This window comes from Pseudophryne corroboree, chromosome 4, assembly GCF_028390025.1.
Source record: "Pseudophryne corroboree isolate aPseCor3 chromosome 4, aPseCor3.hap2, whole genome shotgun sequence".
NCBI classification, from domain to species: Eukaryota; Metazoa; Chordata; class Amphibia; order Anura; family Myobatrachidae; genus Pseudophryne; species Pseudophryne corroboree.
In genome coordinates, this window is record NC_086447.1 from 565,239,462 (window position 1) to 565,267,449 (window position 27,988).

General features: G+C 42.3%; 1 protein-coding gene across 1 annotated transcript in view; it reads right to left on the reverse strand.

Annotated features, from left to right (window-relative positions):
• Window positions 1-515: 515 nt before the first annotated feature.
• The window catches only part of TXLNB (taxilin beta), a 134,216-nt gene continuing 106,743 nt past the window's right edge, over window positions 516-27,988 (reverse strand). The window contains exons 7-10 of the mRNA XM_063917449.1: window positions 14,894-14,968; window positions 13,160-13,252; window positions 6,575-6,670; window positions 516-5,099 (exon numbers count right to left, since the gene is read on the reverse strand). Of these exons, the coding sequence (XP_063773519.1) occupies window positions 4,647-5,099; window positions 6,575-6,670; window positions 13,160-13,252; window positions 14,894-14,968 (717 nt within the window). The 3' untranslated portion in view covers window positions 516-4,646. The remainder of the gene's footprint in view (window positions 5,100-6,574; window positions 6,671-13,159; window positions 13,253-14,893; window positions 14,969-27,988) is intronic.

The window sequence follows — 27,988 nt, forward strand, 5'->3', positions numbered from 1 at the left end:
TTTAACAGAATTTACAATCCTTACTAAATAAGGTCCACTATCCACTGTATGTGATAATGATGTAAGTGATTAAATTAATAGATACTTTTCTTAACGGAATAAGTGCATCAGGGCGTGGCACTCAGACATGATTCGTCTGTGAATATTGGGGGTAATTCCAAGTTGATCGCAGCAGGATTTTTTGATAGCAACTGGGCAAAACCATGTGCACTGCAGGGGAGGCAGATATAACATGTGCAGAAAGAGTTAGATTTGGGTGGGTTATATTGTTTCTGTGCAGGGTAAATACTGGCTGCTTTATATTTACACTGCAAATTAGATTGCAGATTGAACACACCACACCCAAATCTAACTCTTTCTGCACATGTTATATCTGCCTCCCCTGCAGTGCACATGGTTTTACCCAGTTGCTATCAAAAATCCTGCTGCGATCAACTTGGAATTACCCCCATTGTCATAATCAATGGTTCTCTAGAATGGTGCCATGTAGGGATAGAAGGGAACCACAAATAGTGTATTATCCATAAAACTATTTATTTAGTACAGGAATATGAACAGAGGCATATGGCTCAAACTGAGCAGATACAATAGAAAACAATGGTGGATAATAGACAACATTCAATATAATATATAAAGTAATTAGCTTAAATAGAGAATTTAAGCAACCATTGAGGTAGTGAGCATACCAGATGTACGTCAGCGTTTGGTTCTATTTGATGGTTAGGCTCCAGATTCCTTCCACCTTTATAGAAATTGTGGAACAATTGGCCAGATGTAGCAGGCAGCGTACCTTAATGGGTAGGTTCAGGTTGGCATTTAATGAACTTGTACCTACCCCATTGGGGTACACATGCTTACTACATCTGCCAGATTGTTCCAGCCTAAAGAATCACTGACTGATTATAGCTACAATATTCATGGATGGAGTACATCCGAGTACCACATCCTGTTGCACTTTTTCATTAGGGAAGTATCTACATTTATTCTAACTAACCTTTTTCACTAACACCATGCGTAGATGGCAATTGGATCGTAGTGCACCGCCACCCCCTATGCAGTGTATTGGAATGGTGAGAGTTGATGACAATAACACAGGAGATATCTGCAATTTCTCCTGCATTATAGGCTTCATAGCAGTTTCACTAAATTTAGTGATAATCATGTGGAAACTGCTCTTTCCGTATGAGTAAAGGGGCAGATCTGTATGGTAAATAGAACCTATGTACTTTTAAATTCCTATCTGGAGTTCAAACTAAATTTGGCAGCCACTTAGTCACAGTTCTCAGCATCTTGCATGATGACAGAGGTGGGAGGTAGAGGAGGTCAACAGAGCTCAGAAGAGTGTTACAAAGCCACTCTGCTCACTACTTACATGGGTTTAGTGCTTTAATAATATCCCAAGCCAAATTTTTTTTTACAGTGATTATCCAAACGGTGCATTTTAGGTTGGAGTGCATTGTAATTGATATGTTTTGTTTGAGAGTGTATAAAATAGGCTGATTCTTCTAATAATTTTTCTCCTAACTGTATGGGATGCTTGTGTATGGGTAGGGGATTTATAACTACAATCTGATTTTTAGTTTTCATTATCAATAATATTGTTTTAATGCAATGAGTGGGGTTAATATTCAGCATTTGGTTTATGAAACACATGTTGCTTGTTGTTATTAGGTCCTTTGTAGATTTAGGGGCTGATTCAATGTTTGGAGCAAAGCAAAATAATTTGTCTTTCCACATGGGCACATTTTATTGCAATGCAAGGGGTGCCAATACATTTATTTATTTATTTATTGTATGCAGGGTAAATACTCACTGTTTTTGCATGTAGCCCACTAATGCTGGACAGATTTATTTGTACACTGCAATTTAGGTTTGAGATAGGACACGCCCCCTCCCAAATATCATTCTCTCTGTACATTCCAAATATGGCCCACTGGCAGTGCAGCTTGGTTTTGCCAAAGTACAAAGTTACTCCGTTTTTTTTTGGTATGCTCCCAGCTCCATCCCCTTAATATAGAAAATATACTACTCTGCTGTGCTGTGTAAAAGAATGTCTAATGAAAATTTTTAATGATATTGAAATAACCCAGTAAGTGTTTATTATGTAATCTGCACTTATCACTACTACAATAAAAACACATGGACACATCCTTTCAAATAAGGATTTTCAGTAATCGCTGCAGGCTCATTACCAAAACATCAATACAATTATTCAACATCATTTGCCTTTTCAAAAATCAAAAATGTCTAGGATTTTAAATAAATCTAATTAAAAACAACACTTTTATCCACAAACAACAAAGTATTGTTTTTTAATGTAATATATAACCGTAAGAGTTAAACGTGAATTAATGCCAAGTTTGTAAATTACATATGTTGTGCCTATTTTTTATCTTGCCATTCCTATCAAGTGGAAACCAAACCATGTTCTGTAATAATATCAGCATGTTATATCCTAGCCCTACCCAATAGGCTGAGCAACACTTGCATATTTTATTATTTATGAAAAATAACCCCATGGATTAAATGAAGGAAGCTAAATTTGCTGTCATCTGCGTCATGGTGAAGTAAACGCAGTGTTCCAATTAATAACAATCCCACGGAAAGCCTTAAATCTACAAACGCATTTAGGAAATAGTTTCTTAATCTGACCAGTGTCCCTAGCTAGAGTCCTTTGTGCAGTTTTTTTCTCCTGGCTTCTCCACTGCTTGGAGAGTGAGTAGGGGACCAATGATAAGCCATAGTTAAGAGACAGCAAACTATGACTTGATCTCCCACTTGTACACCCACCCCTTTCTGTGGCCACATGATGCAGGTTACCAAAACTGAATTACAGACAGGGGCACTGGGAACAGGGCCAGCGACAGGGGGGGGGGGAGGTCATAGGGGACACCTGTACCAGGCCCCAGGGATCAGAGGGGCCCCAAAGATACTCCACTTAGTGCCCAGCAGGGATGTGAGCTCTTCCGGGTCCAGTTCTGTTGCAGGCAGCTACGGGAAATGGCAGCAGCTCCATTGGCCAGGATTCCTGTGCCCTGCGCTGGCATCTTCTGGTGGTATGTGAGGGCCACATGGTGACTGTTGTATGGTGTTTGGGTGTGAATACTGTGGAGTGCAGTGCAGGTGAGTATTTCCCTGGTGTAAGAGTGACTTGGTGAGGGGACACAGGGCTTTGGGATGAGGTGGTGGAGTTAGGAATGCAGCATGGAGTCATTGGGGAGAGGCAGACAGTGGGGTGTGTGGGAGGAAGGAGAGAGGGAGACACAGACTGTGTGTGGGAGGATGGGGGGAGGGAGACACAGACTGTGATATACATATTTATATATTTGTATAAATATTTATATATTTTATTACGTTTCTTACATATATGATCTGGGGGGCCCCAAAGATCTCACTGTACCGGGACCCAAGATTTCTGTTGCCGGCCCTGCCTGGGAATACAGATAATGTAGCCGTGTCAAGGACTTCGGCTATGGGCCCCCTTAGGACATTTTTCTGGATTTTCCTTTTCACCAACACATTATTTGATCTCTTTGGCTTCCTTATATGCTCTTCAATCATATCGTTATGACCAGTGGTGGCATTGGGGTCAGTGACACCTGGGTGTGGCATTAGCACCCTGCCTGAAAAGGAGGACTATCCTTGCAGAAAGGGGAGTGGCATATCAGGACATCCCCTGTTGACATCACTATGAGGGCATGGCCTTTTGGGAAGTCTTCCATTTACATCACTCCACCGATGTGCCTAACATCCCCAGAGATGCTGGGCTGCCCCTGTACACTGCCTGCACTGCTGGCTCCTTCTCAGTTATAAGAGCTAGGCACTGCAGGATAATTTTACACTTTTGCACCCAACTCCCGGTCAATGTGGAGGAGCCAGCAATTTTTTTATCACCTCCTGGAAGGGTGACAACCAGGTGCGGTCTGCACCCCCCTTGTGACGCCTTTGACTATGACATCAGAAACATTAATATATCTTGGATGTGAGTGACACAGTGCTAGTTTGTAGATAAAACAGTGATAAATGTTGACATCACAGCAGAGCTACGGTGTAACCCAGTGCAACAGGTGGCTTCTGAAACGTACAGAAAAAAAAGCCAGAAAGGATAAAGCGAAGTAAGTAGTAAAAGTTGCTGGCGAGCATATGCAAGGCAAAAAAATCAAAGTCATCTGAAGGTGGACAATCCCTTTTACATCATATGGGAAGGCATTGAGATCATTTGGCAGGTCTTTTGATTAAACTTAATGTCATGAATTCTTTCGAGCTTTGCCTTTGGATGTCTAGCATTTATGAAGAGGCTAACTATATGGACTTTGAAATAGTATACTTTGCATGGGATCAGTACGTAATCCCGCTGGACGGGATCCCGGCAGACGAAATACCGACGCCGGAATCCCGACCACACAATCCTGACAGGGGTGGCGAGCGGATCGCAGCCCCTTGCGGGCACGGTGCCTCGCTACGCTTGGCACACTATTATATTCTCCCTCTATGGGTGTCGTGGACACCCACGGAGGGAGAATATGTCGGGATTGTGGCGGTCGGGATTGTGGCGGTCGGGATTCCGGCGTCGGTATTTCGACCGCCGGGATTCCGTCCAGCGGGATGTTGACCGCATCCCCTTTGCATATCTCTTAAAGTTAGGCTTAGTCTACATCTTCCATATCATCTTTCATTGATGTTTGCTGTGATTCTCCCACTGAAGGGTTCTGTTCAGTGGTAGCAGAGCAGGTTGCACCTTGTAATGGCGGTGCAGGTTTCTCATCTGCAGCTAATTTGCCAGCTTCAGGTTGTGGACACTCCAGGCTGCTTTCTTCTACTGTCTCTTCCAGGAGGTGGGTCACCATAAAAGCTGTTTCTAGATCTCTGATAATTTTTTCATCAATTACAGACGGCTCTGTGATAGACGTTTCATCATGTGCAGCAGTGTCAATGTCCTCACCAGCTGTATCTTCTTCCTCCTCTTCCTCATTTTGTGTCTTGGCTTCTCTAATTTTTTTGTATAGTTCAAGTCTTTCCTCCTGCAGCGCTCTGCAAAGTTTTTCCAGCCTTTCAATTTTTACCACAAAGCATTCATATTCCTTGGCCCTCATAGTTTTCTGCAATAGGACAATAATAGATATATAACTTTTACATGAAGTTTCATTTAGCCAAACAAAAGTATTAATCTATTAATACTAAATTCTGTATCTACAAATAACATCTCTCAAATACTGTGTTCATATCGCAAACCCAGGTCGGACCCGACTTTTGAACCCAGGTCTGACCTGTGTCCGAGCAAGCTCAGATCCTTTCACATTGCAGTTTTTGAGTTATTCCCGGGTTGGTGCCTTTTACACTGAACCCGGATCAACCATGTTAAACACTGGGATGTAATTTAAAATGGACTTTTCTGGCTCACATTGTTGAGGTTTCAAAGGAAATAAAAGGAGGGGCTGGGGACTGCCCTGAGCAGCCACATAAACGGCCAATCAGCACCTTTTTCTGAGACCCAGGTTGAATATCCCAGGTCAGAGGCTTTCACACTACACACCGACCTGGGTTCGACCCGCATTTAACCCTTCTTTTAACCCGGGTTGAAATGCAGGGATGCTCGACCTGGGTTATGGCGCTTTCGACCCGACAACAACCTGGCAATAACCCAGGTTATTTTGACGATGTGAAAACAAAGCTTACTATGAATATACCATTGTAAATTAATATTTAAAACAAAATAATGTAATAAAAACACAATAAAATAAACGTGTACTTGAAACCCATGTTGCTCTTCTAGAATATTGCTGTTAGTGATTACATCATCCCAGAACTTTTACTGTACAATGCTACCCTACTGAACCAACACAGCGCCTAAGTCAGACCTCATCCCAGCAGCCAATGTGTTAGCTAATGGGCAAAACCATGTGCACTGCAGGGGGGTGCAGATATAACATGTGCAGAGAGAGTTAGATTTGGGTGGGTTATTTTGTTTCTGTGCAGGGTAAATAGTGACTGCTTTATTTTTACACTGCAATTTAGATTTCAGTTTGAACACACCCCACCCAAATCTAACTCTCTCTGCACATGTTATATCTGTCCCCCATGCATTGCACATGGTTTTGCCCATTAGCTAACAAATTTGTTGCTGCGATCAGATCTGAATTTGTCCCACAATCACTTTGGGGCAGATGTATTAACCTGAAGAAGGCATAAGGAAGTGATAAACCAGTGATATGTGCAAGGTGATAAACGCACCAGCCAATCAGATCCTGTTAATGTACATAATGGAGCTGATTGGCTGCTGCCTTTATCACCTTGCACATATCACTGGTTTATCACTTCCTTATGCCTTCTCCAGGTTAATACATCGGCCCTTTTATTTGCTAAACTGTGCCCTAAGTAACTACCACTTTACATTGAACAACCCATTTATACATAATAAATTTCCTCTAATTACACTTCATATTTCTTGATAACTGCTCATGATGACGTGCACTTGTCATACGTTAACAAAACTGTCAGAGTATTTATAGGTTGAAGAAAAGCCCTAAATCCACTACTCTGCTGGTCAGTGATGACTAGACATACAATCTCCTACCTCTTCAATCATGTCTAGCAGTGCCTTATTACAGTTCTCAAATCGTGTTTTCCATGTGTTCGTATCCTTTTCAAGTTTCTTCATTTTTTTTGTCATCTAGCAAATTTAGAGCACAAATTCAGTTAGCACATAATCATAAAAGCAAATTACTAGATGCTGCAAAAATAAAATGAACAAGGTGTCGAAAGAAAATAAATGTCTCAATGCTGATCTGATCACTGTATTTTGACAAAGGTAATTACATTTTATGTCTACTGTTCAAAGAGAAAACGTATTGTAACATTAATATTTTACAATGCTGTCAAGTCTTTGTGAGTTACATGATGCATCTTGCAGGAAAAACAACACCTTTTGTCTTTCAAAATATAAATTGTTACATAAACTTTCACTATTCTATATGTTACATGGTATTAAATTAATATGTACTATTGCTACATTATACAGTTAATAAATTCCACTTGGAGAAATTTGTTATTAAACTTTTGTTGTTGTGTTTTTTGTTATAGTGTTTAGTGTTATAGTGTTTATGTATAGCTTTGTTGTACTGGATGACATTATTATTGTGCATGTATGTAGTTTCTCTGCAAATATTCATATAGTACCAAGCATTTTAGTGATGTCACTAATATTAATAATAATAATAATAATAATAATAATAATAATAATAATGTCCAGACTGTTTTGTACATTAGGTCTAATTCTGCTATGCAGTTACGTCACTATGCGCCTTGAGATCTACAGTAAAGACATGAAAGAGATGGCTTTAGTAGTAATTTGTGGTGTAGAGACAACAGAGACCAGAACAATATAGATAAGGGACACAGGCTTTAGAAAACAAGAGCTAGCCAGAGGAGGGGAGATCTGATGCAATATAACTCTGGACACGAGAGACAAAAAGAAGCAGATAAGGCCAGTGCCAGTTTAAGACATATAGGGCCCACAGGGGAATGCAATGGTAGGGGCCAACTGAAGGTAGGCGGCACAAAGCTATATTACCAGCTGATTGAAGGGGTGTGGCAGAAAGAGTTGCAATGCCTGCTATATTAAACAGAGCTTCGAAGTTACCACCATATAATGCAGTGAGAATCCCAATGGCCACCATATAATACAGAGATAAGGATGCATCCAGGATGCCGGTAGTTGGGATGCCAACGCTCTAAATCCTGACGCCGGAATCCCGACATGCAGCCAAAATGCAGATGCCAGAGCTCTGACAAGGGACGACATGCAGGTACTCGAATCACGACCGCCGACATCCCAAATGTAAGTATGCTGGGGGTGGGGGGGGGTTAGGTTTAGGCTGCAAGTGGATGGTTAGGGTTAGGCTGTGGGGAGAGGGTTGTTCGGATAGGCACCCCCGTCGAGGGTTAGGCTGCGTGGAGGGGGGTTATGGTTAGGCACCACCAGGTGGTTTAGACTGCGAGGGGGGGAAGGTTAGGGTTAGGCTGATGGAAGGGAGGGTTGGGGTAAGGGGTGAAAAGGGCAGGGTAAGCATACTTACCTGACCCCTGTCAGGATACTGCGCATCGGGATGCCAGTGTCAGCCTTCTGACTGCCAGTATCCCAAATGCCAGTATCCCATATCACACCCCAGAGATAACACAATAACTGCCATGTAATACAGAGAGCAACAAAATGGTTGCATATAATACATAGACAACATAGTGACTGCCATAAAATCCAGAGAGCAATGCAGTGAACACCATATAATATAGAGAGCAATGCAGTGACCATCATAAAATACAGAGACAATACAGTGACAGCCAAATAATACAGACAATGTAGTGACTGCCATATAATACAGCAATGCAGTGGCCACCAAACAATACTGAGACAATGCAGTGATCTCCATATAATACATTGAGAAATGCAGTGACTGCCATATAATACAGTGTCACATGGCCTGCCATATGCAGTAATTTCAGTGCCTGTTATATAATGCAGAGGGTGTTGCAGTGCCTGTCTTGTATTGCAGAGAGTGTTGCAGTGCCTGTCATGAAAGAAAGAGAGCACAGCAGTGCCTGCCATATAATACAGAGAGCATTTCATTGACCGCACTATAATAAGAGCATTGCAGTACCATCTTAAGGCCCTTGACAAACCAATGCACTGGGACCCTTATCCCCCTTTCATGGGAATAAAAAAAAAAATAAAAAAAAAATGTACCCCTCCTGAGGTCCCGCACTATTTCTCCACATGCTTCCATACAGTAAATGGCTGTCAGCACTCTGGTGGATGACTCCATCCATCCACCAATCAGCAAACTGACAGCCATTCACAATCTGGCTGCCAGCTGGGAGGTAGGTAGAGAATGCTGCCTGGCTGCACTGACTGTGTGTACTAATCCCATGGATATGCCCCTAGGCTTTCAGGTATTTCGGGCTTCCCCCCAGTGTCCATCTCTGTGTCAAATTCACAGGCAGACGTTTAAGAAGCAGCTCTTATTCTATAATTTACACTTTCAGTATTCACACGGACACTGATACCCAATTGAAATAAAGTATGCTGACCTCTTTTCATGACATTCTACTTGTACATGTTGGCTGCCCATAGGCGATTCTATAATGGGTGCAGTGTGTGATGCACATGGGCCCCTAGGTCCGCACTGGAGGTGTCTCCAGGAACAAGGTGCAGACGCCATGTTCACGGAGACCTGTACATGCGCAGTAGGCTCTTGCTTTAAGCCAGAGTATACTAGTTTCTGGAAAAGATGAGGCTGCACGTGGGTCCCCTCTTCACTTAAAAGGCCTCTGTAGCTGCCATTTGTTATTTTTAAAATGTATAAATAATAACGGTTTGAATGAGCCCCTAGGCTTTACCCTAGTCAGCCTTATGGATAATATGGCCCTGGTGTTCAGGCAATATTCTCTAACTGCTTCCCAAGAAGCTCCAGAGGCAACAGTCAGCCCTGCTCGAATGCTCTTAAAATCGCGGGGCCCGGGACATCTGTCCTCATGCTAGCAAACAGCTCTGACCCATATTTGGTCTGCAACAATATTTAAGTACAGTAGATGGTAATTGTCATAATAAAATCCATATGAATGCCAGTGCCCAAGAATTCCCAGTAGAAGACTGCCCAGAGCATCACACTGCCTCCGCCGGTTCTGCTCCTTCCCATAGTGCATCCTGGTGTCATCTCTTCCACAGCTAAATGATGCACATACACCAGGACTGCCACATGATGTAAAAGCAAACATGATTCATTAGTTAAGGCCATCATCTTCCATTGCTATAGTGCTCATTGTAGGCACTTTTGGAGGTGTAAAGGGGTCAGCATGGCATGGGCACTCTGACCAGTCTGTGGCTACACTGCCCAATATGCAGTAAGGTGTGATGCACTGTATGTTTTGTCTCCTTTCTTTAAAAGCAAGCATGAAGTTTTTCTGCCATTTGTGCTACAGTAGCTCTTCTGTGGGATAGGAGCAGACACACTAGCCCTCACTTCCCACGTGCATCAATGAGCCTTGGGTGCCCATGACCCTGTCACCAGTTTACCATTTGTCTTTTCCTGGACCACTTTAGGTTGGTACTAACCACTGCATATCAGATATACCCCACAATACCTGCTGTTTTGTAGATGCTCTGATCCAGTCGTCTAGCCATTATAATTTGGCCCTTGTTAAAGTTCTCGCATCCTTATGCTTGCCCATTTATCCTGATTCCCACACATACACTTGCAGAATTGACTGTTCACTTGCTGCATAGTATATCCCACCCCTTGTCAGGTGCCATTGAAATGAGATATGACTGGAACTTGTTCAAGAAATATTGGTTAGAACATCGAAAGTGATCTTTATTACGTAGTTATGAAATTATTATGCTCTGTGCTGGTTTTCACCTTGTACATTTTATGCCACTGAATTACTTGTATATATATATTACCAGTGGTGCAAGTATACGGGTACGCTCGGGTACGGAGTACCCTTAAGAATATGGCAGCGGGTACTCAGTACCACCTGCCACACACTTTTCACCCGTGACCGCAATTGCCACAATTATAATGTGCCACAAAGTAACAAGACCATGGTGCTTGGCAGCATGACAGCGCCTCCCAGTTTGTCAGGATTACTGGGAGCGCAATAGTGATGTCATGACGCCACATCACACTTCCTCCTCTGGCGGCTGTGGTTGGCGTGAAGAGAGGAGCCTGATTGCACTTTCCCACAGCATCTCTTGCTGGGAGCATTCATTTCTAATATAATGTGGACACTACTATATATATCTATTATTATGGGGGTATTACTACATATTTCTATTGTAATGTGGGACACTACTATACAGTTATCCCTGCTTATGCAATCTCATTTCTTAACTGCACAATGCATCTTAAAAGTTTTCTGCACTAAAAATGCAAAGTTGCATAGTTTTGAAGCATACACATATGTATAATGGGTGCAGGGTCCAGGTAGACCCTGCTCCAAGAGCGTACCTGACTGGTGCTGGCAAAAGGATCCTCACCTATATAGCGGCCTATTTTAAGTGATACAGTATCTTCAGAAAGATGGCACCACACAGTGAAAGAAAAGACTCTGTCACTATGCCGGAGCATTTGCTATCTTCTGCACAAGTGCCATCTCCCCACGCACTGTATTACTGGAAGAATAGTGCCAGTCGCAGAAAGTGGGAGTAATGTACTGTACTTCCAATTACCAACATAATTCCAATCGGTCCCATGCTGTATGCCAAAACAGTAAGGGAGCGATATCGATGCACACCGGATCATGCTCCATCACACATCATAAGGAGAAGTAGAAGTGCCACTCTACAACAGGATTCACAGAGCTGAGGAACAGGCAAGGAGTGGCATCTGAACAGCAATAGTCACCCTGGAATAAGCTAGGACCAAACTCACAACAGGTACCCATCATTTGCTAGCATTCCATGCTTGCAAAAGATAGCTGTAATCAGGGGTGGATTGGCCATTGGGCTCACCAGGAAAATTCCTGGTAGGCCGACGTGTCTGTGTGGCCTGTTTTGTGTGTTGTTATGTGGCTCCACCCCCCACATGACAGGCAGCCCACCGCACTCAGTACACTGTATTGTCCCCATTTATTCTGTTATTCCATATCTGCAGTACAGCAACTCTGCCATCCAGTGATGGTATGTTATATCTCTTGTGCTGCCCATGTCGGGCCACTACTACAAAATTTTACAGGGCCACTTTTAGTTCCCAAGCCATCCCTGGGTTCCAGACACAACTGCAGCAAAAGATGCAAGGAAAGCCACAAGTGTGTACAATCAGGCCCTATGAGGAGGGATCCCACCCCTTCAACAGACGCCACCCCCTCATCAGACCGCACCCCCATTAGGGAGGCTTCCAACTTGCCTGCACCCTTTTTCATTACAGCACATGGGCTCATGTGCATTATAGTGACTGACATATGGGGTGTAGCCCAGACCTTTGGCATATCACATAAAATTTTTGTATATCACTATATATGTATGTGTTTTACACTATAGTTGTTTATACTACAATATATTTTTATACTGTATGTTACATTTATTTAAATCATTGTCTATGTGCTAATAGATGCATCAATTATCCACAGCTAATGTACATTTTATATCGTATTAAAATTAAACATACACTGGCACCCATTTATCAAGCCTTGGAGAGTGATAAATATCACAGTGATAAAGTACCAACCAATCAGCTCCTAACTGCCATGTCACATGCTGTGTTTGAAAAATGGCAGTTAGGAGCTGGCTGGCTGGTACTTTATCACCATGCTATTTATCATTCTCCAGGGCTTGATAAATCTGGGCCACTATTTTTAAAGCACACAATGTGTGAATTAGTTAATAATGCTCACTCACATCCTTATCTGTATATAATGTGCCAGGGATAATTACAACATATTCCATAAAAGCAGCTTGTACAAGGTAGGGAAAATATATACAGACATGAGAACATAAGAGATAACACAACACAACTGAGACATGATGTGAAGCTCATAGTGGAAATGGTTACAAATGTGAGGGTATACCTTTGGTATCTTTTTACTTTATTGTCTTAGAGTACATCTTGGAATCAAACTGGATTCATAAAAGAGGTCTTACAACTGACTTACACTAAATATTGTGGAATTTATAAAAAAAAACCCTCTTCCATTCATCAGCTTTAAAATGATTAGTTACATTTACTAACATTTGTTGTAATGAGCCAAAGGATAAAAATGATCATCGCAAGGACGCTCATTGTTTTGTTCTTCAATGGTTTGAAAATGAGTTAAAGGGGAATTATCATGGAATTAAAAAAAAGCAAATAGGTTTATTAATACTACTGTTTTACAGTATTATATAATTAATGACAACATGTAAATATTTATGCATTTTCTCTGATCTATTGCTTTTTTCTTTTTTACATAGAAATATATGGCCACAACATCAATGGTTGATAATGTGAATTTTGATAAATTGAGCATTATTACAGTCTATGAAGCCCTTCTCAGTAAAATGGGTGATTAAATGGAAAAATGGAAAGCGATTTCAAAAATAGCAGAGACATTAAAGCCTTCTTCCCAAGGAATTACAGTATATATATATATATATATATATATATATCTAAAGTAAAATAAAACTTACCTTCTCCATTTCTTTTTTGAAAGTCGTAAAAACTTCATTGCTTTTCGTCAAAGAATTCTGGAATTCATCAAATCTCTCAGAGTAGAGTGTAATCTGCAAACAGACGAATGAGAATAATTAATGTTTCAGAGTAAGTTGAATTTACACTAAAGTAAGTGCCATTTGTTACAACTCTGTTAATGTGATAAATCAGCAGAGGCAAGCCTACAAGCAAATAGACATAGAATGTAATATTCTTTATGAGTCACATCACTTTCTTTTAAAGCCTCAGTCAAATTTCCTCTATTTAGCATTTCTAATGATCACATATGCTGTTCAGAAATAATAATGAACAATTCCCTTTAGGACTGTCACTAGAAGTACCAAAGTATCCAGAGTTCATTTATTTTCATCAAACAATTTAAATGTAACAAATGATTATGTTGTAGGGTTGTACTGGGGATTATTAGAACACTAGTATAATGCTTAGAGGGTATACTATACAAATGTTCTGCACATATTTTTAAATATTATGTTTTATTGCAGACATCACTGTCTATGGAAAAAGATGAGTGAAACAATTTGTCATTGGTTGTAGTTGTAGTTAGAGGAATTTTGCTCATAGAGGATTATTTGTTAAATATGTATTATTTAAAAAAAATTATCAAATATAAATAACAAATGGCACACCTTTACATAATTAATAACTTTAAACGAATACAACTGCAAAACAACAATAATAATAATAATAATAATAATAATAACAACAACAACAACAAAAGTTTAGCCAATGTCAAAATGCATTTCATTAGCACCAGGTTCTCATGTATTTTATATAAGGATAAGAGGGTCACAATAAAAAAGCAATACTTAAACATTAGAAATAGGAAAAACAACTAATGTATATTAAATTTAACATAGTAAAAATGAGTATAATTTTATAGTATTTTATAAGTTCAATTAAAGTAGTGATTTTTTTCCCCTCATAAATCTTTCAAGGTCACAAACCACTATTGGTCATTAATATACTTTAATCAGAGTCTATATAGTATTTAGATAAATGATATACCTTGAATAACTGTTTTTATAAGTTTCCCAGTGCATTCTCTGTCTCAGTCTACAATTCTGCCTAGAAGGTGGTTCTTCTATATCTTGTCTTTCTCTTGAACAGTGCAGAAGTGTTAGCCGGCCGTAGGGCATAACCAGTACTGTTATTGCTAGAATGAATGTCAGCAACACCTTGCCAAAGGATTCAACATCCTTAAGTAAGATTGAGAGATACAACTAGACCTCACCCATGGGTTACCTGTTGCAAATGCTTAAATGCCTAGCACAGTACTCCAAAAGTAACCTCATGGTATAAGCCAAGGAGGGGGCTAATACTATAACGTGGGGTCTCCACCATTCTCTCTCTGGGTAATGGATAGTGTCAACATCTGGCTGAATAACTATGGTAAATATAGCCAGTCTGTAATAAATATTAAATATCAAATAATTTTAATAATTAAATATTATAATATAACAGAGGTCCAGCGACATTGGTCAATTCAAATTCAGTACTAAGTATTAAACTGGAAAGTTTTGAACATTGATGTCTTAATATATTGTAATCTCTTAATTAGAATCTTCATAAATTCATGTACAGTATACACAGTGATATTACATGTGAGATATTAGTTTTCATTTATTGTTAAAGCTCTGTCCCGCTGAGATCTGAAATAATGTTATTAACATGATACTTGATTCTGGTATTACCTGAGTTTTCAGTATGGTTTCCTGATCTTGCAGCATTTTGCTCTGTAGCTTCCATTCAGCAGCCTGGGTAAGCAACTGTTAGAAAAAAACATGAAACTAATGTGATTCACTGGGCTATCAGCAGTTACTGGTCAATTCAATTAGCTGCCTTGTGTCAGAAATCACTTTCTGTAATGTCACATCATGGGAACCCTACATCAGCGATATTATCTTGCACATCTAGAGATGTACAGTAAAATCATCAATTTAGGTACTACTAGAACTGACAAATATCACAGCAAAGCTCAGTGGCACATCAATCTTAAATGAATTGACCCCTCTTGAATCTTGATTGATCCATTGACACAATAGAGAACACCACTGGCTGTTTGTTTGTATATGCCTACAGTGATGTTCTATTTTTCCTTTTTGCGTCAGAGCTAACTTTTTAAAATGACTGGGGCTGCTCAGTTTGCCCATGTATATCATGGGTGTATCTATAATAGATTAAGAATGTGTAGTTCATACGCAACCCTGGGTCAAGGGAGGTCTACATCGCACAACCTGCACCCGTAGGTTATACTTACTGTACTTCTCCTGACACTGCAGAAATCACCAGGAAATTATACCCAGTACCATTTTCCCAGAGAACTGCATATGCACAGTAAAGTATGGTACAATGGGGGTCATTCCGAGTTGATCGCTTGCTAGCTAGTTTTAGCAGTCGTGCAAACACTATGCCGCCGCCCACCAGGAGTGTATTTTAGCTTAGCAGAAGTGCGAACGGTTGTATCGCAGAGCGCCTGCAAAAATTTTTGGTGTGGTTTCAGAGTAGCTCAAAACCTACTCAGCGCTTGCGATCACTTCAGACTATTCAGTTCTGGATTTGACGTCACAAACCCGCCCAGCGTTCGCACAGCCACGCCTGCATTTTTTCTGGCACGCCTGTGTTTTTCCGCACACTCCCTGAAAACGGTCAGTTGCCACCCAGAAACGCCCACTTCATGTCAATCACTCTGCGGCAAGCAGTGCGACTGAAATGCATCGCTAGACCATGTTCAAAACGACATCGTTCGTTGTGCCCGTATGTCACGCGCGCGCATTGTGCCACATATGCATGCACAGAACTGCCGATTTTTTGCCTGATCGCTGCGCTGCGAACAAATTCAGTTAGCGATCAACTCGGAATGACCCCCAATGCCGGAGTCTACTCAGCGCAAGTGCCCGTGAGCGAAGAGGCCAGTGGAGTATTTATAGTGGGTGCACCCAACTTTTAAAAGCTCACTTTTCCGGAACCTGCCATTGGCGGCAGCATCTCTCTACAAATCTCCGGTAAATGGCACTACAGGCTCTTTTCCTGAGATTTGTGCAATACAGTCTGTGCCCCTCTAGTGCTTAGACTCTATTGCGATGATGGGTGCTGGCTACAGAGGAGCATGGACACGGGCCTTCTCCACAGTTAATATGCCCCTAAGAGGTCCACAAGAAGACTGCACTTAAGTCCACTCCTGTCTTAAAAAATGCCCTCATAGTGGCAGCACAAATATTCGGGTGCTTAAGCACCACAGGGCTGGCTCCTATGCCTCTCTGTAACATTGAAATGGGCAAATATGGAGAGGTGCAATACAGTAAAACTTATTTATGAACTAGTAATACACATACATACAAATTGTTTATCCTTAAATCAGATGCCAATTCCAACAGTATTAAATACAGTAAGCATTGTTTAAGAAGTAATGCTTTTGCAGTTGAGCATGAACTTACATTTATATGGTGATTCTCACATTTGGTGAGTCTGAACCTGCACATAACAGTAACAATAAATGAACTGCATTTGGCATCTGTATCTAAAATGAAAGCTCAAAATATTTATGTGATAGATAGAAATATGTATTCCCTCGAAGTGCCAATTTAATTAGAATTAGTATGACATTAAAATGTTAAATTGCGTAGTTTGAATTCATTACACTATATATCATTGGCCCTTATTCCGAGTTGATCGCTAGCTGCAGTTGTTCGCAGCACAGCAATCAGCCTAAAAATCGGCATTTCTGCACATGCGTACGGGCCGCAGTACGCACGCGCGCAGTACTTTCACACAAAACTATGCAGTTTTACACAAGGTCGAGCGACGCTTTTCTGTCGCTCTGTTGATCGGTGAGTGATTGACAGGAAGTGGGTGTTTCTGGGTGGTAACTGGACGTTTTCCAGGAGTGTGCTAAAAAACGCAGGCGTGTCAGTTAAAAACGCAGGCGTGCCTGGGGAAACGGGGGAGTGGCTGGCCGAACGCAGGGCGTGTTTGTGACGTCAAACCAGGAACTAAAAACTGTCTGCAGTGATCGCAAGGTAGGAGTAGGTCTGGAGCTGCTCAGAAACTGCATTAAAATGTTTACGAGCAGTTCTGCTAACCTTTCGTTCGCACTTCTGCTAAGCTAAGATACACTCCCAGAGGGCGGCGGCCTAGCGTTTGTACTGCTACTAAAAGCAGCTAGCGAGCGATCAACTCGGAATGAGGGCCAATGTGTTTTTTGCACTTTTTACATGAAAATATACATTGCTATTTTTAACCACCAGGTGGCAGCACATGCTTTTCCTAAACTACTGTATGTGCTTTGCATCTCATTCTTGTATTATAATAGTTTCTCAGTTACAATATTTCCTAGTCACACAATAACTGATGTGAAGCAATTTGACATGCCCACTGTAAAGAGTTTAACTAATCCTTTAAGTCATCAAAAAAAGCCCAAAAAACACTTGCATAGGTATGAGATGCAGTATGACTATACCGCACAATTACAGCATTTCCCAACAAAAACGAGGATAAAACTTTATTGCCAAGTTGTTATTTTTAAATGTTATTTTATTTTGTATACAAGGAGCATTTTTGGAAACAGAGTGAAAATGATTGTGCCACAAATAAAAAGATAATTACTGCCTAGTGCAAACCATATTACACATAATTATGTTCCAGTGCCATTGGGGAGCCCCACTATGTCTACCTCTACTCTTAAAATCACTTAACTGGCATGGTCAGATCTCATGCAACCGCGTCGCCCCACTGTGTCCCCCAGTTTTTGACGAGGAGATCCGTTCTGTGGATGTGCATAGTATAATATTTATATATTGTAAAAAAATACTTTTTAAACTATTTTAAATAAAAAATATTAAAAAAACAATGTTATTTGTCAGTTAAGTGGTTATTGGCGGTCATTCCGAGTTGTTCGCTCTTTATTTTTTTGTCGCAACGGAGCGATTAGTCGCTAATGCGCATGCGCAATGTCCGCACTGCGACTGCGCCAAGTAAATTTGCTAAGAAGTTTGGTATTTTACTCACGGCATTACGAGGTTTTTTCTTCGTTCTGGTGATCGTAATGTGATTGACAGGAAGTGGGTGTTTCTGGGCGGAAACAGGCCGTTTTATGGGTGTGTGCGAAAAAACGCTACCGTTTCTGGGAAAAACGCGGGAGTGGCTGGAGAAACGGAGGAGTGTCTGGGCGAACGCTGGGTGTGTTTGTGACGTCAAACCAGGAATGAAACTGACTGAACTGATCGCAGATGCCGAGTAAGTGTGGAGCTACTCAGAAACTGCTAAGAAGTGTCTATTCGCAATTCTGCTAATCTTTCGTTCGCAATTTTGATAAGCTAATATTCACTCCCAGTAGGCGGCGGCTTAGTGTGTGCAAAGCTGCTAAAAGCAGCTTGCGAGCGAACAACTCGGAATGACCCCCATTAATCTATTGATATCCTATAAAAAAACAACTTAGGGCGCACATTAGTTTTGTCAACTTTTTACAACCAGCATGTATGAAATACAGATTTCGTTTTGATGCATGCAATATGACTGTTGCAGTTACCTCTAGTTCTTCACATAACTATGAGATATTACTCCTTAATTGTATTTATTAATGCTCATCTACATTGGATTTAGCTGCAAATAACCAATTAGCTTTTTATGTGCTGAGTAAATTAGGCAATGAAGAGAGCATCTAATTGGATGCTACGATTTAGTGCCAGATTTGCATCTAAATGTAGTGTTGGTTAGTAAGAGCTGTGGTGCTGCGGCTGGGCACATCATCAGCATTGACAGTAACTCTACATCACTATATACTCAGCTACTGGCATAGAGAATTAAGTTTGGTGGAACACAAATTCCTACCAGCATCAAAACATCCGCAATATTTTATCCCGACTGTTGCAAGGCCAGGTTTATAATGGGGCATCCTGAGGTAGACTTCTAAGGCTGTAAGTTTTTTGGGTAAGAGTAGTCATATTTAAAAAATGCATATTTTCTGATGGGACTGAATCTTAATTGTATTTACATTATCTTAGTAGACTTTATCTACTCGTAAACATTACCATTATTAGTTTTCCATGATATGGAGGAGTAACAGCTGGCAGCTTCATGTGTAAGAAGCTGCAGGCATCTACTCCTCCACGTCAGCAAACGGAGCTCAGTGTGGAAACATTGTGGGGAAAATAAGCCCTGGCACCTTTGGTAGCACCAGCACTGGGGACAGATTATGCAGTGCAGATGGACCCATGAGTCAAGGGGGCTCTGTGCAAACCACTTGATTTATAGGCCTAGTCCACAGTAGTGAAGATTACAAATGGGAAAGAAACCCTTTAACAGGCGCAGTTAAGTGGATTTCAACACCATAGCTCAGAGAGCAAATTACACACATGGAAAAGAAATGGAAGCTCCATGGTATTACATGCAACATGCATTAAACAGAATTATTGGGGGTCTATCATCCATTTGGTCACTTTGGAAACCATTCATTCTATCCTTGAAAAGACAATTGTGGACTATTTTCCAGCTATTATTATTATTACATTTTATTTATAAGGCGCCACAAGTGTTTCGCAGCGCCGTACAAAGGCCAGTACAGGGAGACAAAACGTAACATTACAGTAAATAAATAACAGAAATAGAGTACAGGTAACAGAGAGCACCACAATTCTCAAAACATAATACAGCTTAGATGTAAGCAGCGAGTGAGTGATCAGCGCACTACTAGGAGCTGGTGACCATAGGTAGAGATGAGCCTTTACCAGCAGGAGAAAAAGCGGGTAAAGATGGTTGCGGAGTAGGAAAGGGCTGTGAGTGAAATGTGTGGAGAAGAGGGCTTAGACAACAAGAGGAAAGAGGGCCCTGCTCTGAGGAGCTAACAATCTAGTAGGAAGGGGCGACAGACAGATGACATGAGGTGCAAGCAGGCGGGAGGTAGCCTGATGGCAGGGTGTAAGGAAAGCAGAGATGGTCAAGGCATGAGGCAGGGGGATGGAGGAGCAGCCTCAGGACTAGGTTATTTATTTATTATTGTTATTTATTACCAGTTATTTATATAGCGCACACATAATCCGCAGCGTTTTACAGAGACTATTTGCCCATTCACATCGGTCCCTGCCCCAGTGGAGCTTACAATCTATATTCCCTACCACATGTACACACAGACACATTCATACTAGTGTTAATTTGTGTTGGGATCCAATTGACCTACCAGTATATTTTTGGATTGTGGGAGGAAACCGGAGTACCAGGAGGAAACCCACGCAAGTACGGTGAGAATATACAAACTCCGCACAGGTAGAACCATGGTGGGAATCGAACCCATGACCTCAGTGCTGTGAGGTAGTAATGCTAACCATTACACCATCCGTACTGCATCGTTATTGCTATAAACTTCAGAGAGGTACCCCTGTTTGGAAGATTCTACACTCTTTAACCACATTGCTGGATCACTGGATGGTAACATTACTGCAACCTACTTGAATGCCTATTAGTGATGAGCACCGGAAATTTTTCGGGTTTTGTGTTTTGGTTTTGGGTTCGGTTCCGCGGCCGTGTTTTGGGTTCGAACGCGTTTTGGCAAAACCTCACCGAATTTTTTTTGTCGGATTCGGGTGTGTTTTGGATTCGGGTGTTTTTTTCAAAAAACCCTAAAAAACAGCTTAAATCATAGAATTTGGGGGTCATTTTGATCCCAAAGTATTATTAACCTCAATAACCATAATTTCCACTCATTTTCAGTCTATTCTGAACACCTCACACCCCACAATATTATTTTTAGTCCTAAAATTTGCACCGAGGTCGCTGGATGACTAAGCTCAGCGACCCAAGTGGCCGACACAAACACCTGGCCCATCTAGGAGTGGCACTGCAGTGTCACGCAGGATGGCCCTTCAAAAAACTACTCCCCAAACAGCACATGACGCAAAGAAGAAAAAAAAGAGGCGCAATGAGGTAGCTGTGTGACTAAGATAAGCGACCCTAGTGGCCGACACAAACACCTGGCCCATCTAGGAGTGGCACTGCAGTGTCACGCAGGATGGCCCTTCCAAAAAACACCCCCCAAACAGCACATGACGCAAAGAAAAAAAGAGGCGCAATGAGGTAGCTGTGTGACTAAGATAAGCGACCCAAGTGGCCGACACAAACACCTGGCCCATCTAGGAGTGGCACTGCAGTGTCACGCAGGATGGCCCTTCCAAAAAACACCCCCCAAACAGCACATGACGCAAAGAAAAAAAGAGGCGCAATGAGGTAGCTGTGTGACTAAGATATGCGACCCAAGTGGCCGACACAAACACCTGGCCCATCTAGGAGTGGCACTGCAGTGTCACGCAGGATGGCCCTTCCAAAAAACACCCCCCAAACAGCACATGACGCAAAGAAAAAAAGAGGCGCAATGAGGTAGCTGTGTGACTAAGATAAGCGACCCAAGTGGCCGACACAAACACCTGGCCCATCTAGGAGTGGCACTGCAGTGTCACGCAGGATGGCCCTTCCAAAAACTACTCCCCAAACCTGCACATGACGCAAAGAAAAATGAAAGAAAAAAGAGGTGCAAGATGGAATTGTCCTTGGGCCCTCCCACCCACCCTTATGTTGTATAAACAGGACATGCACACTTTAACCAACCCATCATTTCAGTGACAGGGTCTGCCACACGACTGTGACTGAAATGACGGGTTGGTTTGGACCCCCACCAAAAAAGAAGCAATTAATCTCTCCTTGCACAAACTGGCTCTACAGAGGCAAGATGTCCACCTCATCATCATCCTCCGATATATCACCGTGTACATCCCCCTCCTCACAGATTATCAATTCGTCCCCACTGGAATCCACCATCTCAGCTCCCTGTGTACTTTGTGGAGGCAATTGCTGCTGGTCAATGTCTCCACGGAGGAATTGATTATAATTCATTTTAATGAACATCATCTTCTCCACATTTTCTGGATGTAACCTCATACGCCGATTGCTGACAAGGTGAGCGGCGGCACTAAACACTCTTTCGGAGTACACACTTGTGGGAGGGCAACTTAGGTAGAATAAAGCCAGTTTGTGCAAGGGCCTCCAAATTGCCTCTTTTTCCTGCCAGTATAAGTACGGACTGTCTGACGTGCCTACTTGGATGCGGTCACTCATATAATCCTCCACCATTCTTTCAATGGGGAGAGAATCATATGCAGTGACAGTAGACGACATGTCCGTAATCGTTGTCAGGTCCTTCAGTCCGGACCAGATGTCAGCATCAGCAGTCGCTCCAGACTGCCCTGCATCACCGCCAGCGGGTGGGCTCGGAATTCTGAGCCTTTTCCTCGCACCCCCAGTTGCGGGAGAATGTGAAGGAGGAGATGTTGACAGGTCGCGTTCCGCTTGACTTGACAATTTTGTCACCAGCAGTTCTTTGAACCCCAGCAGACTTGTGTCTGCCGGAAAGAGAGATCCAAGGTAGGTTTTAAATCTAGGATCGAGCACGGTGGACAAAATGTAGTGCTCTGATTTCAACAGATTGACCACCCGTGAATCCTTGTTAAGCGAATTAAGGGCTCCATCCACAAGTCCCACATGCCTAGCGGAATCGCTCTATGTTAGCTCCTCCTTCAATGTCTCCAGCTTCTTCTGCAAAAGCCTGATGAGGGGAATGACCTGACTCAGGCTGGCAGTGTCTGAACTGACTTCACGTGTGGCAAGTTCAAAAGGTTGCAGAACCTTGCACAACGTTGAAATCATTCTCCACTGCGCTTGAGACAGGTGCATTCCACCTCCTATATCGTGCTCAGTTGTATAGGCTTGAATGGCCTTTTGCTGCTCCTCCAACCTCTGAAGCATATAGAGGGTTGAATTCCACCTCGTTACCACTTCTTGCTTCAGATGATGGCAGGGCAGGTTCAGGCGTTTTTGGTGGTGCTCCAGTCTTCTGTACGTGGTGCCTGTACGCCGAAAGTGTCCCGCAATTCTTCTGGCCACCGACAGCATCTCTTGCACGCCCCTCTCGTTTTTTAAATAATTCTGCACCACCAAATTCAAGGTATGTGCAAAACATGGGACGTGCTGGAATTTGCCCATATTTAATGCACACACAATATTGCTGGCGTTGTCCGATGCCACAAATCCACAGGAGAGTCCAAATGGGGGTAAGCCATTCTGCGATGATCTTCCTCAGTTGCCGTAAGAGGTTTTTAGCTGTGTGCGTATTCTGGAAAGCGGTGATACAAAGCGTAGCCTGCCTAGGAAAGAGTTGGCGTTTGCGAGATGCTGCTACTGGTGCCGCCGCTGCTGTTCTTTCGGCGGGAGTCCATACATCTACCCAGTGGGCTGTCACAGTCATATAGTCCTGAGCCTGCCCTGCTCCACTTGTCCACATGTCCGTGGTTAAGTGGACATTGGGTACAACTGCATTTTTTAGGACACTGGTGAGTCTTTTTCTGAGGTCTGTGTACATTTTCGGTATCGCCTGCCTAGAGAAATGGAACCTAGATGGTATTTGGTACCGGGGACACAGTACCTCCAACAAGTCTCTAGTTGGCTCTGCAGTAATGATGGATACCGGAACCACGTTTCTCACCGCCCAGGATGCCAAGGCCTCAGTTATCCGCTTTGCAGTAGGATGACTGCTGTGATATTTCATCTTCCTCGCAAAGGACTGTTGGACAGTCAATTGCTTGGTGGAAGTAGTAAAAGTGGTCTTACGAGTACGACTTCCCCTCTGGGATGACCATCGACTCCCAGCAGCAACAACAGCAGCGCCAGCAGCAGTAGGCATTACACGCAAGGATGCATCGGAGGAATCCCAGGCAGGAGAGGACTCGTCAGAATTGCCAGTGACATGGCCTGCAGGACTATTGGCATTCCTGGGGAAGGAGGAAATTGACACTGAGGGAGTTGGTGGGGTGGTTTGCGCGAGCTTGGTTACAAGAGGAAGGGATTTACTGGTCAGTGGACTGCTTCCGCTGTCGCCCAAAGTTTTTGAACTTGTCACTGACTTATGATGAATGCGCTGCAGGTGACGTATAAGGGAGGATGTTCCGAGGTGGTTAACGTCCTTACCCCTACTTATTACAGCTTGACAAAGGCAACACACGGCTTGACAAATGTTGTCCGCATTTCTGTTGAAATACTTCCACACCGAAGAGCTGATTTTTTTGGTATTTTCACCAGGCATGTCAATGGCCCTATTCCTCCCACGGACAACAGGTGTCTCCCCGGGTGCCTGACTTAAACAAACCACCTCACCATCAGAATCCTCCTGGTCAATTTCCTCCCCAGCGCCAGCAACACCCATATCCTCCTCATCCTGGTGTACTTCAACACTGACATCTTCAATCTGACTATCAGGAACTGGACTGCGGGTGCTCCTTCCAGCACTTGCAGGGGGCGTGCAAATGGTGGAAGGCGCATGCTCTTCACGTCCAGTGTTGGGAAGGTTAGGCATCGCAAACGACACAATTGGACTCTCCTTGTGGATTTGTGATTTCGAAAAACGCACAGTTCTTTGCTGTGCTTTTGCCAGCTTGAGTCTTTTCATTTTTCTAGCGAGAGGCTGAGTGCTTCCATCCTCATGTGAAGCTGAACCACTAGCCATGAACATAGGCCAGGGCCTCAGCCGTTCCTTGCCACTCCGTGTGGTAAATGGCATATTGGCAAGTTTACGCTTCTCCTCCGACAATTTTATTTTAGATTTTTGAGTCCTTTTTTTACTGATATTTGGTGTTTTGGATTTTACATGCTCTGTACTATGACATTGGGCATCGGCCTTGGCAGACGACTTTGATGGCATTTCATCGTCTCGGCCATGACTAGTGGCAGCAGCTTCAGCACGAGGTGGAAGTCGATCTTGATCTTTCCCTATTTTTGGAACCTCAACATTTTTGTTCTCCATATTTTAATAGGCACAACTAAAAGGCACCTCAGGTAAACAATGGAGATGGATGGATACTAGTATACTTATGGATGGACGAGCGACTGCCGACACAGAGGTAGCTACAGCCGTGGACTACCGTACTGCGTCTGCTGCTAATATAGACTGGATGATAATGATATAAAAAATATATATATATATCACTACTGCAGCCGGACAGGTATATATTATATAATGACGGACCTGCTGGACACTGTCAGCACTGCAGACTCCTAAAGTAAGCTACTAGTATCAAGGAGATAGAAAAAAAAAAACACCACAGGTAGGTGGTATACATTTATGGATGGACGAGCAACTGCCGACACAGAGGTAGCTACAGCCGTGGACTACCGTACTGCGTCTGCTGCTAATATAGACTGGATGATAATGATATAAAAAATATATATATATCACTACTGCAGCCGGACAGGTATATATTATATAATGACGGACCTGCTGGACACTGTCAGCACTGCAGACTCCTAAAGTAAGCTACTAGTATCAAGAAGATAGAAAAAAAAAAAACACCACAGGTAGGTGGTATACAATTATGGATGGACGAGCGACTGCCGACACAGAGGTAGCTAGAGCCGTGGACTACCGTACTGCGTCTGCTGCTAATATAGACTGGATGATAATGATATAAAAAATATATATATATCACTACTGCAGCCGGACAGGTATATATTATATAATGACGGACCTGCTGGACACTGTCAGCACTGCAGACTCCTAAAGTAAGCTACTAGTATCAAGGAGATAGAAAAAAAAAACACCACAGGTAGGTGGTATACAATTATGGATGGACGAGCGACTGCCGACACAGAGGTAGCTACAGCCGTGGACTACCGTACTGCGTCTGCTGCTAATATAGACTGGATGATAATGATATAAAAAATATATATATATATCACTACTGCAGCCGGACAGGTATATATTATATAATGACGGACCTGCTGGACACTGTCAGCACTGCAGACTCCTAAAGTTAACTACTAGTATGAAGAAGATAGAAAAAAAAAAAAACCCACCACAGGTAGGTATACAATTATGGACGAGCGACTGCCGACACAGAGGTAGCTACAGCCGTGAACTACCGTACTGCATCTGCTGCTAGTATAGACTGGATGATAATGATATAAAAAATATATATATATCACTACTGCAGCCGGACAGGTATATATTATATAATGACGGACCTGCTGGACACTGTCAGCACTGCAGACTCCTAAAGTAAGCTACTAGTATCAAGGAGATAGAAAAAAAAACACCACAGGTAGGTGGTATACAATTATGGATGGACGAGCGACTGCCGACACAGAGGTAGCTACAGCCGTGGACTACCGTACTGCGTCTGCTGCTAATATAGACTGGATGATAATGATATAAAAAATATATATATATATCACTACTGCAGCCGGACAGGTATATATTATATAATGACGGACCTGCTGGACACTGTCAGCACTGCAGACTCCTAAAGTTAACTACTAGTATGAAGAAGATAGAAAAAAAAAAAAAAACCACCACAGGTAGGTATACAATTATGGACGAGCGACTGCCGACACAGAGGTAGCTACAGCCGTGAACTACCGTACTGCATCTGCTGCTAGTATAGACTGGATGATAATGATATAAAAAATATATATATATCACTACTGCAGCCGGACAGGTATATATTATATAATGACGGACCTGCTGGACACTGTCAGCACTGCAGACTCCTAAAGTAAGCTACTAGTATCAAGAAGATAGAAAAAAAAAAACACCACAGGTAGGTGGTATACAATTATGGATGGACGAGCGACTGCCGACACAGAGGTAGCTACAGCCGTGGACTACCGTACTGCGTCTGCTGCTAATATAGACTGGATGATAATGATATAAAAAATATATATATATATCACTACTGCAGCCGGACAGGTATATATATTATATAATGACGGACCTGCTGGACACTGTCAGCACTGCAGACTCCTAAAGTAAGCTACTAGTATCAAGAAGATAGAAAAAAAAAAAACACCACAGGTAGGTGGTATACAATTATGGATGGACGAGCGACTGCCGACACAGAGGTAGCTAGAGCCGTGGACTACCGTACTGCGTCTGCTGCTAATATAGACTGGATGATAATGATATAAAAAATATATATATATCACTACTGCAGCCGGACAGGTATATATTATATAATGACGGACCTGCTGGACATTGTCAGCACTGCAGACTCCTAAAGTAAGCTACTAGTATCAAGGAGATAGAAAAAAAAAACACCACAGGTAGGTGGTATACAATTATGGATGGACGAGCGACTGCCGACACAGAGGTAGCTACAGCCGTGGACTACCGTACTGCGTCTGCTGCTAATATAGACTGGATGATAATGATATAAAAAATATATATATATATATATCACTACTGCAGCCGGACAGGTATATATTATATAATGACGGACCTGCTGGACACTGTCAGCACTGCAGACTCCTAAAGTTAACTACTAGTATGAAGAAGATAGAAAAAAAAAAACCCACCACAGGTAGGTATACAATTATGGACGAGCGACTGCCGACACAGAGGTAGCTACAGCCGTGAACTACCGTACTGCGTCTGCTGCTAGTATAGACTGGATGATAATGATATAAAAAATATATATATATCACTACTGCAGCCGGACAGGTATATATTATATAATGACGGACCTGCTGGACACTGTCAGCACTGCAGACTCCTAAAGTAAGCTACTAGTATCAAGGAGATAGAAAAAAAAAACACCACAGGTAGGTGGTATACAATTATGGATGGACGAGCGACTGCCGACACAGAGGTAGCTACAGCCGTGAACTACCGTACTGCATCTGCTGCTAGTATAGACTGGATGATAATGATATAAAAAATATATATATATCACTACTGCAGCCGGACAGGTATATATTAT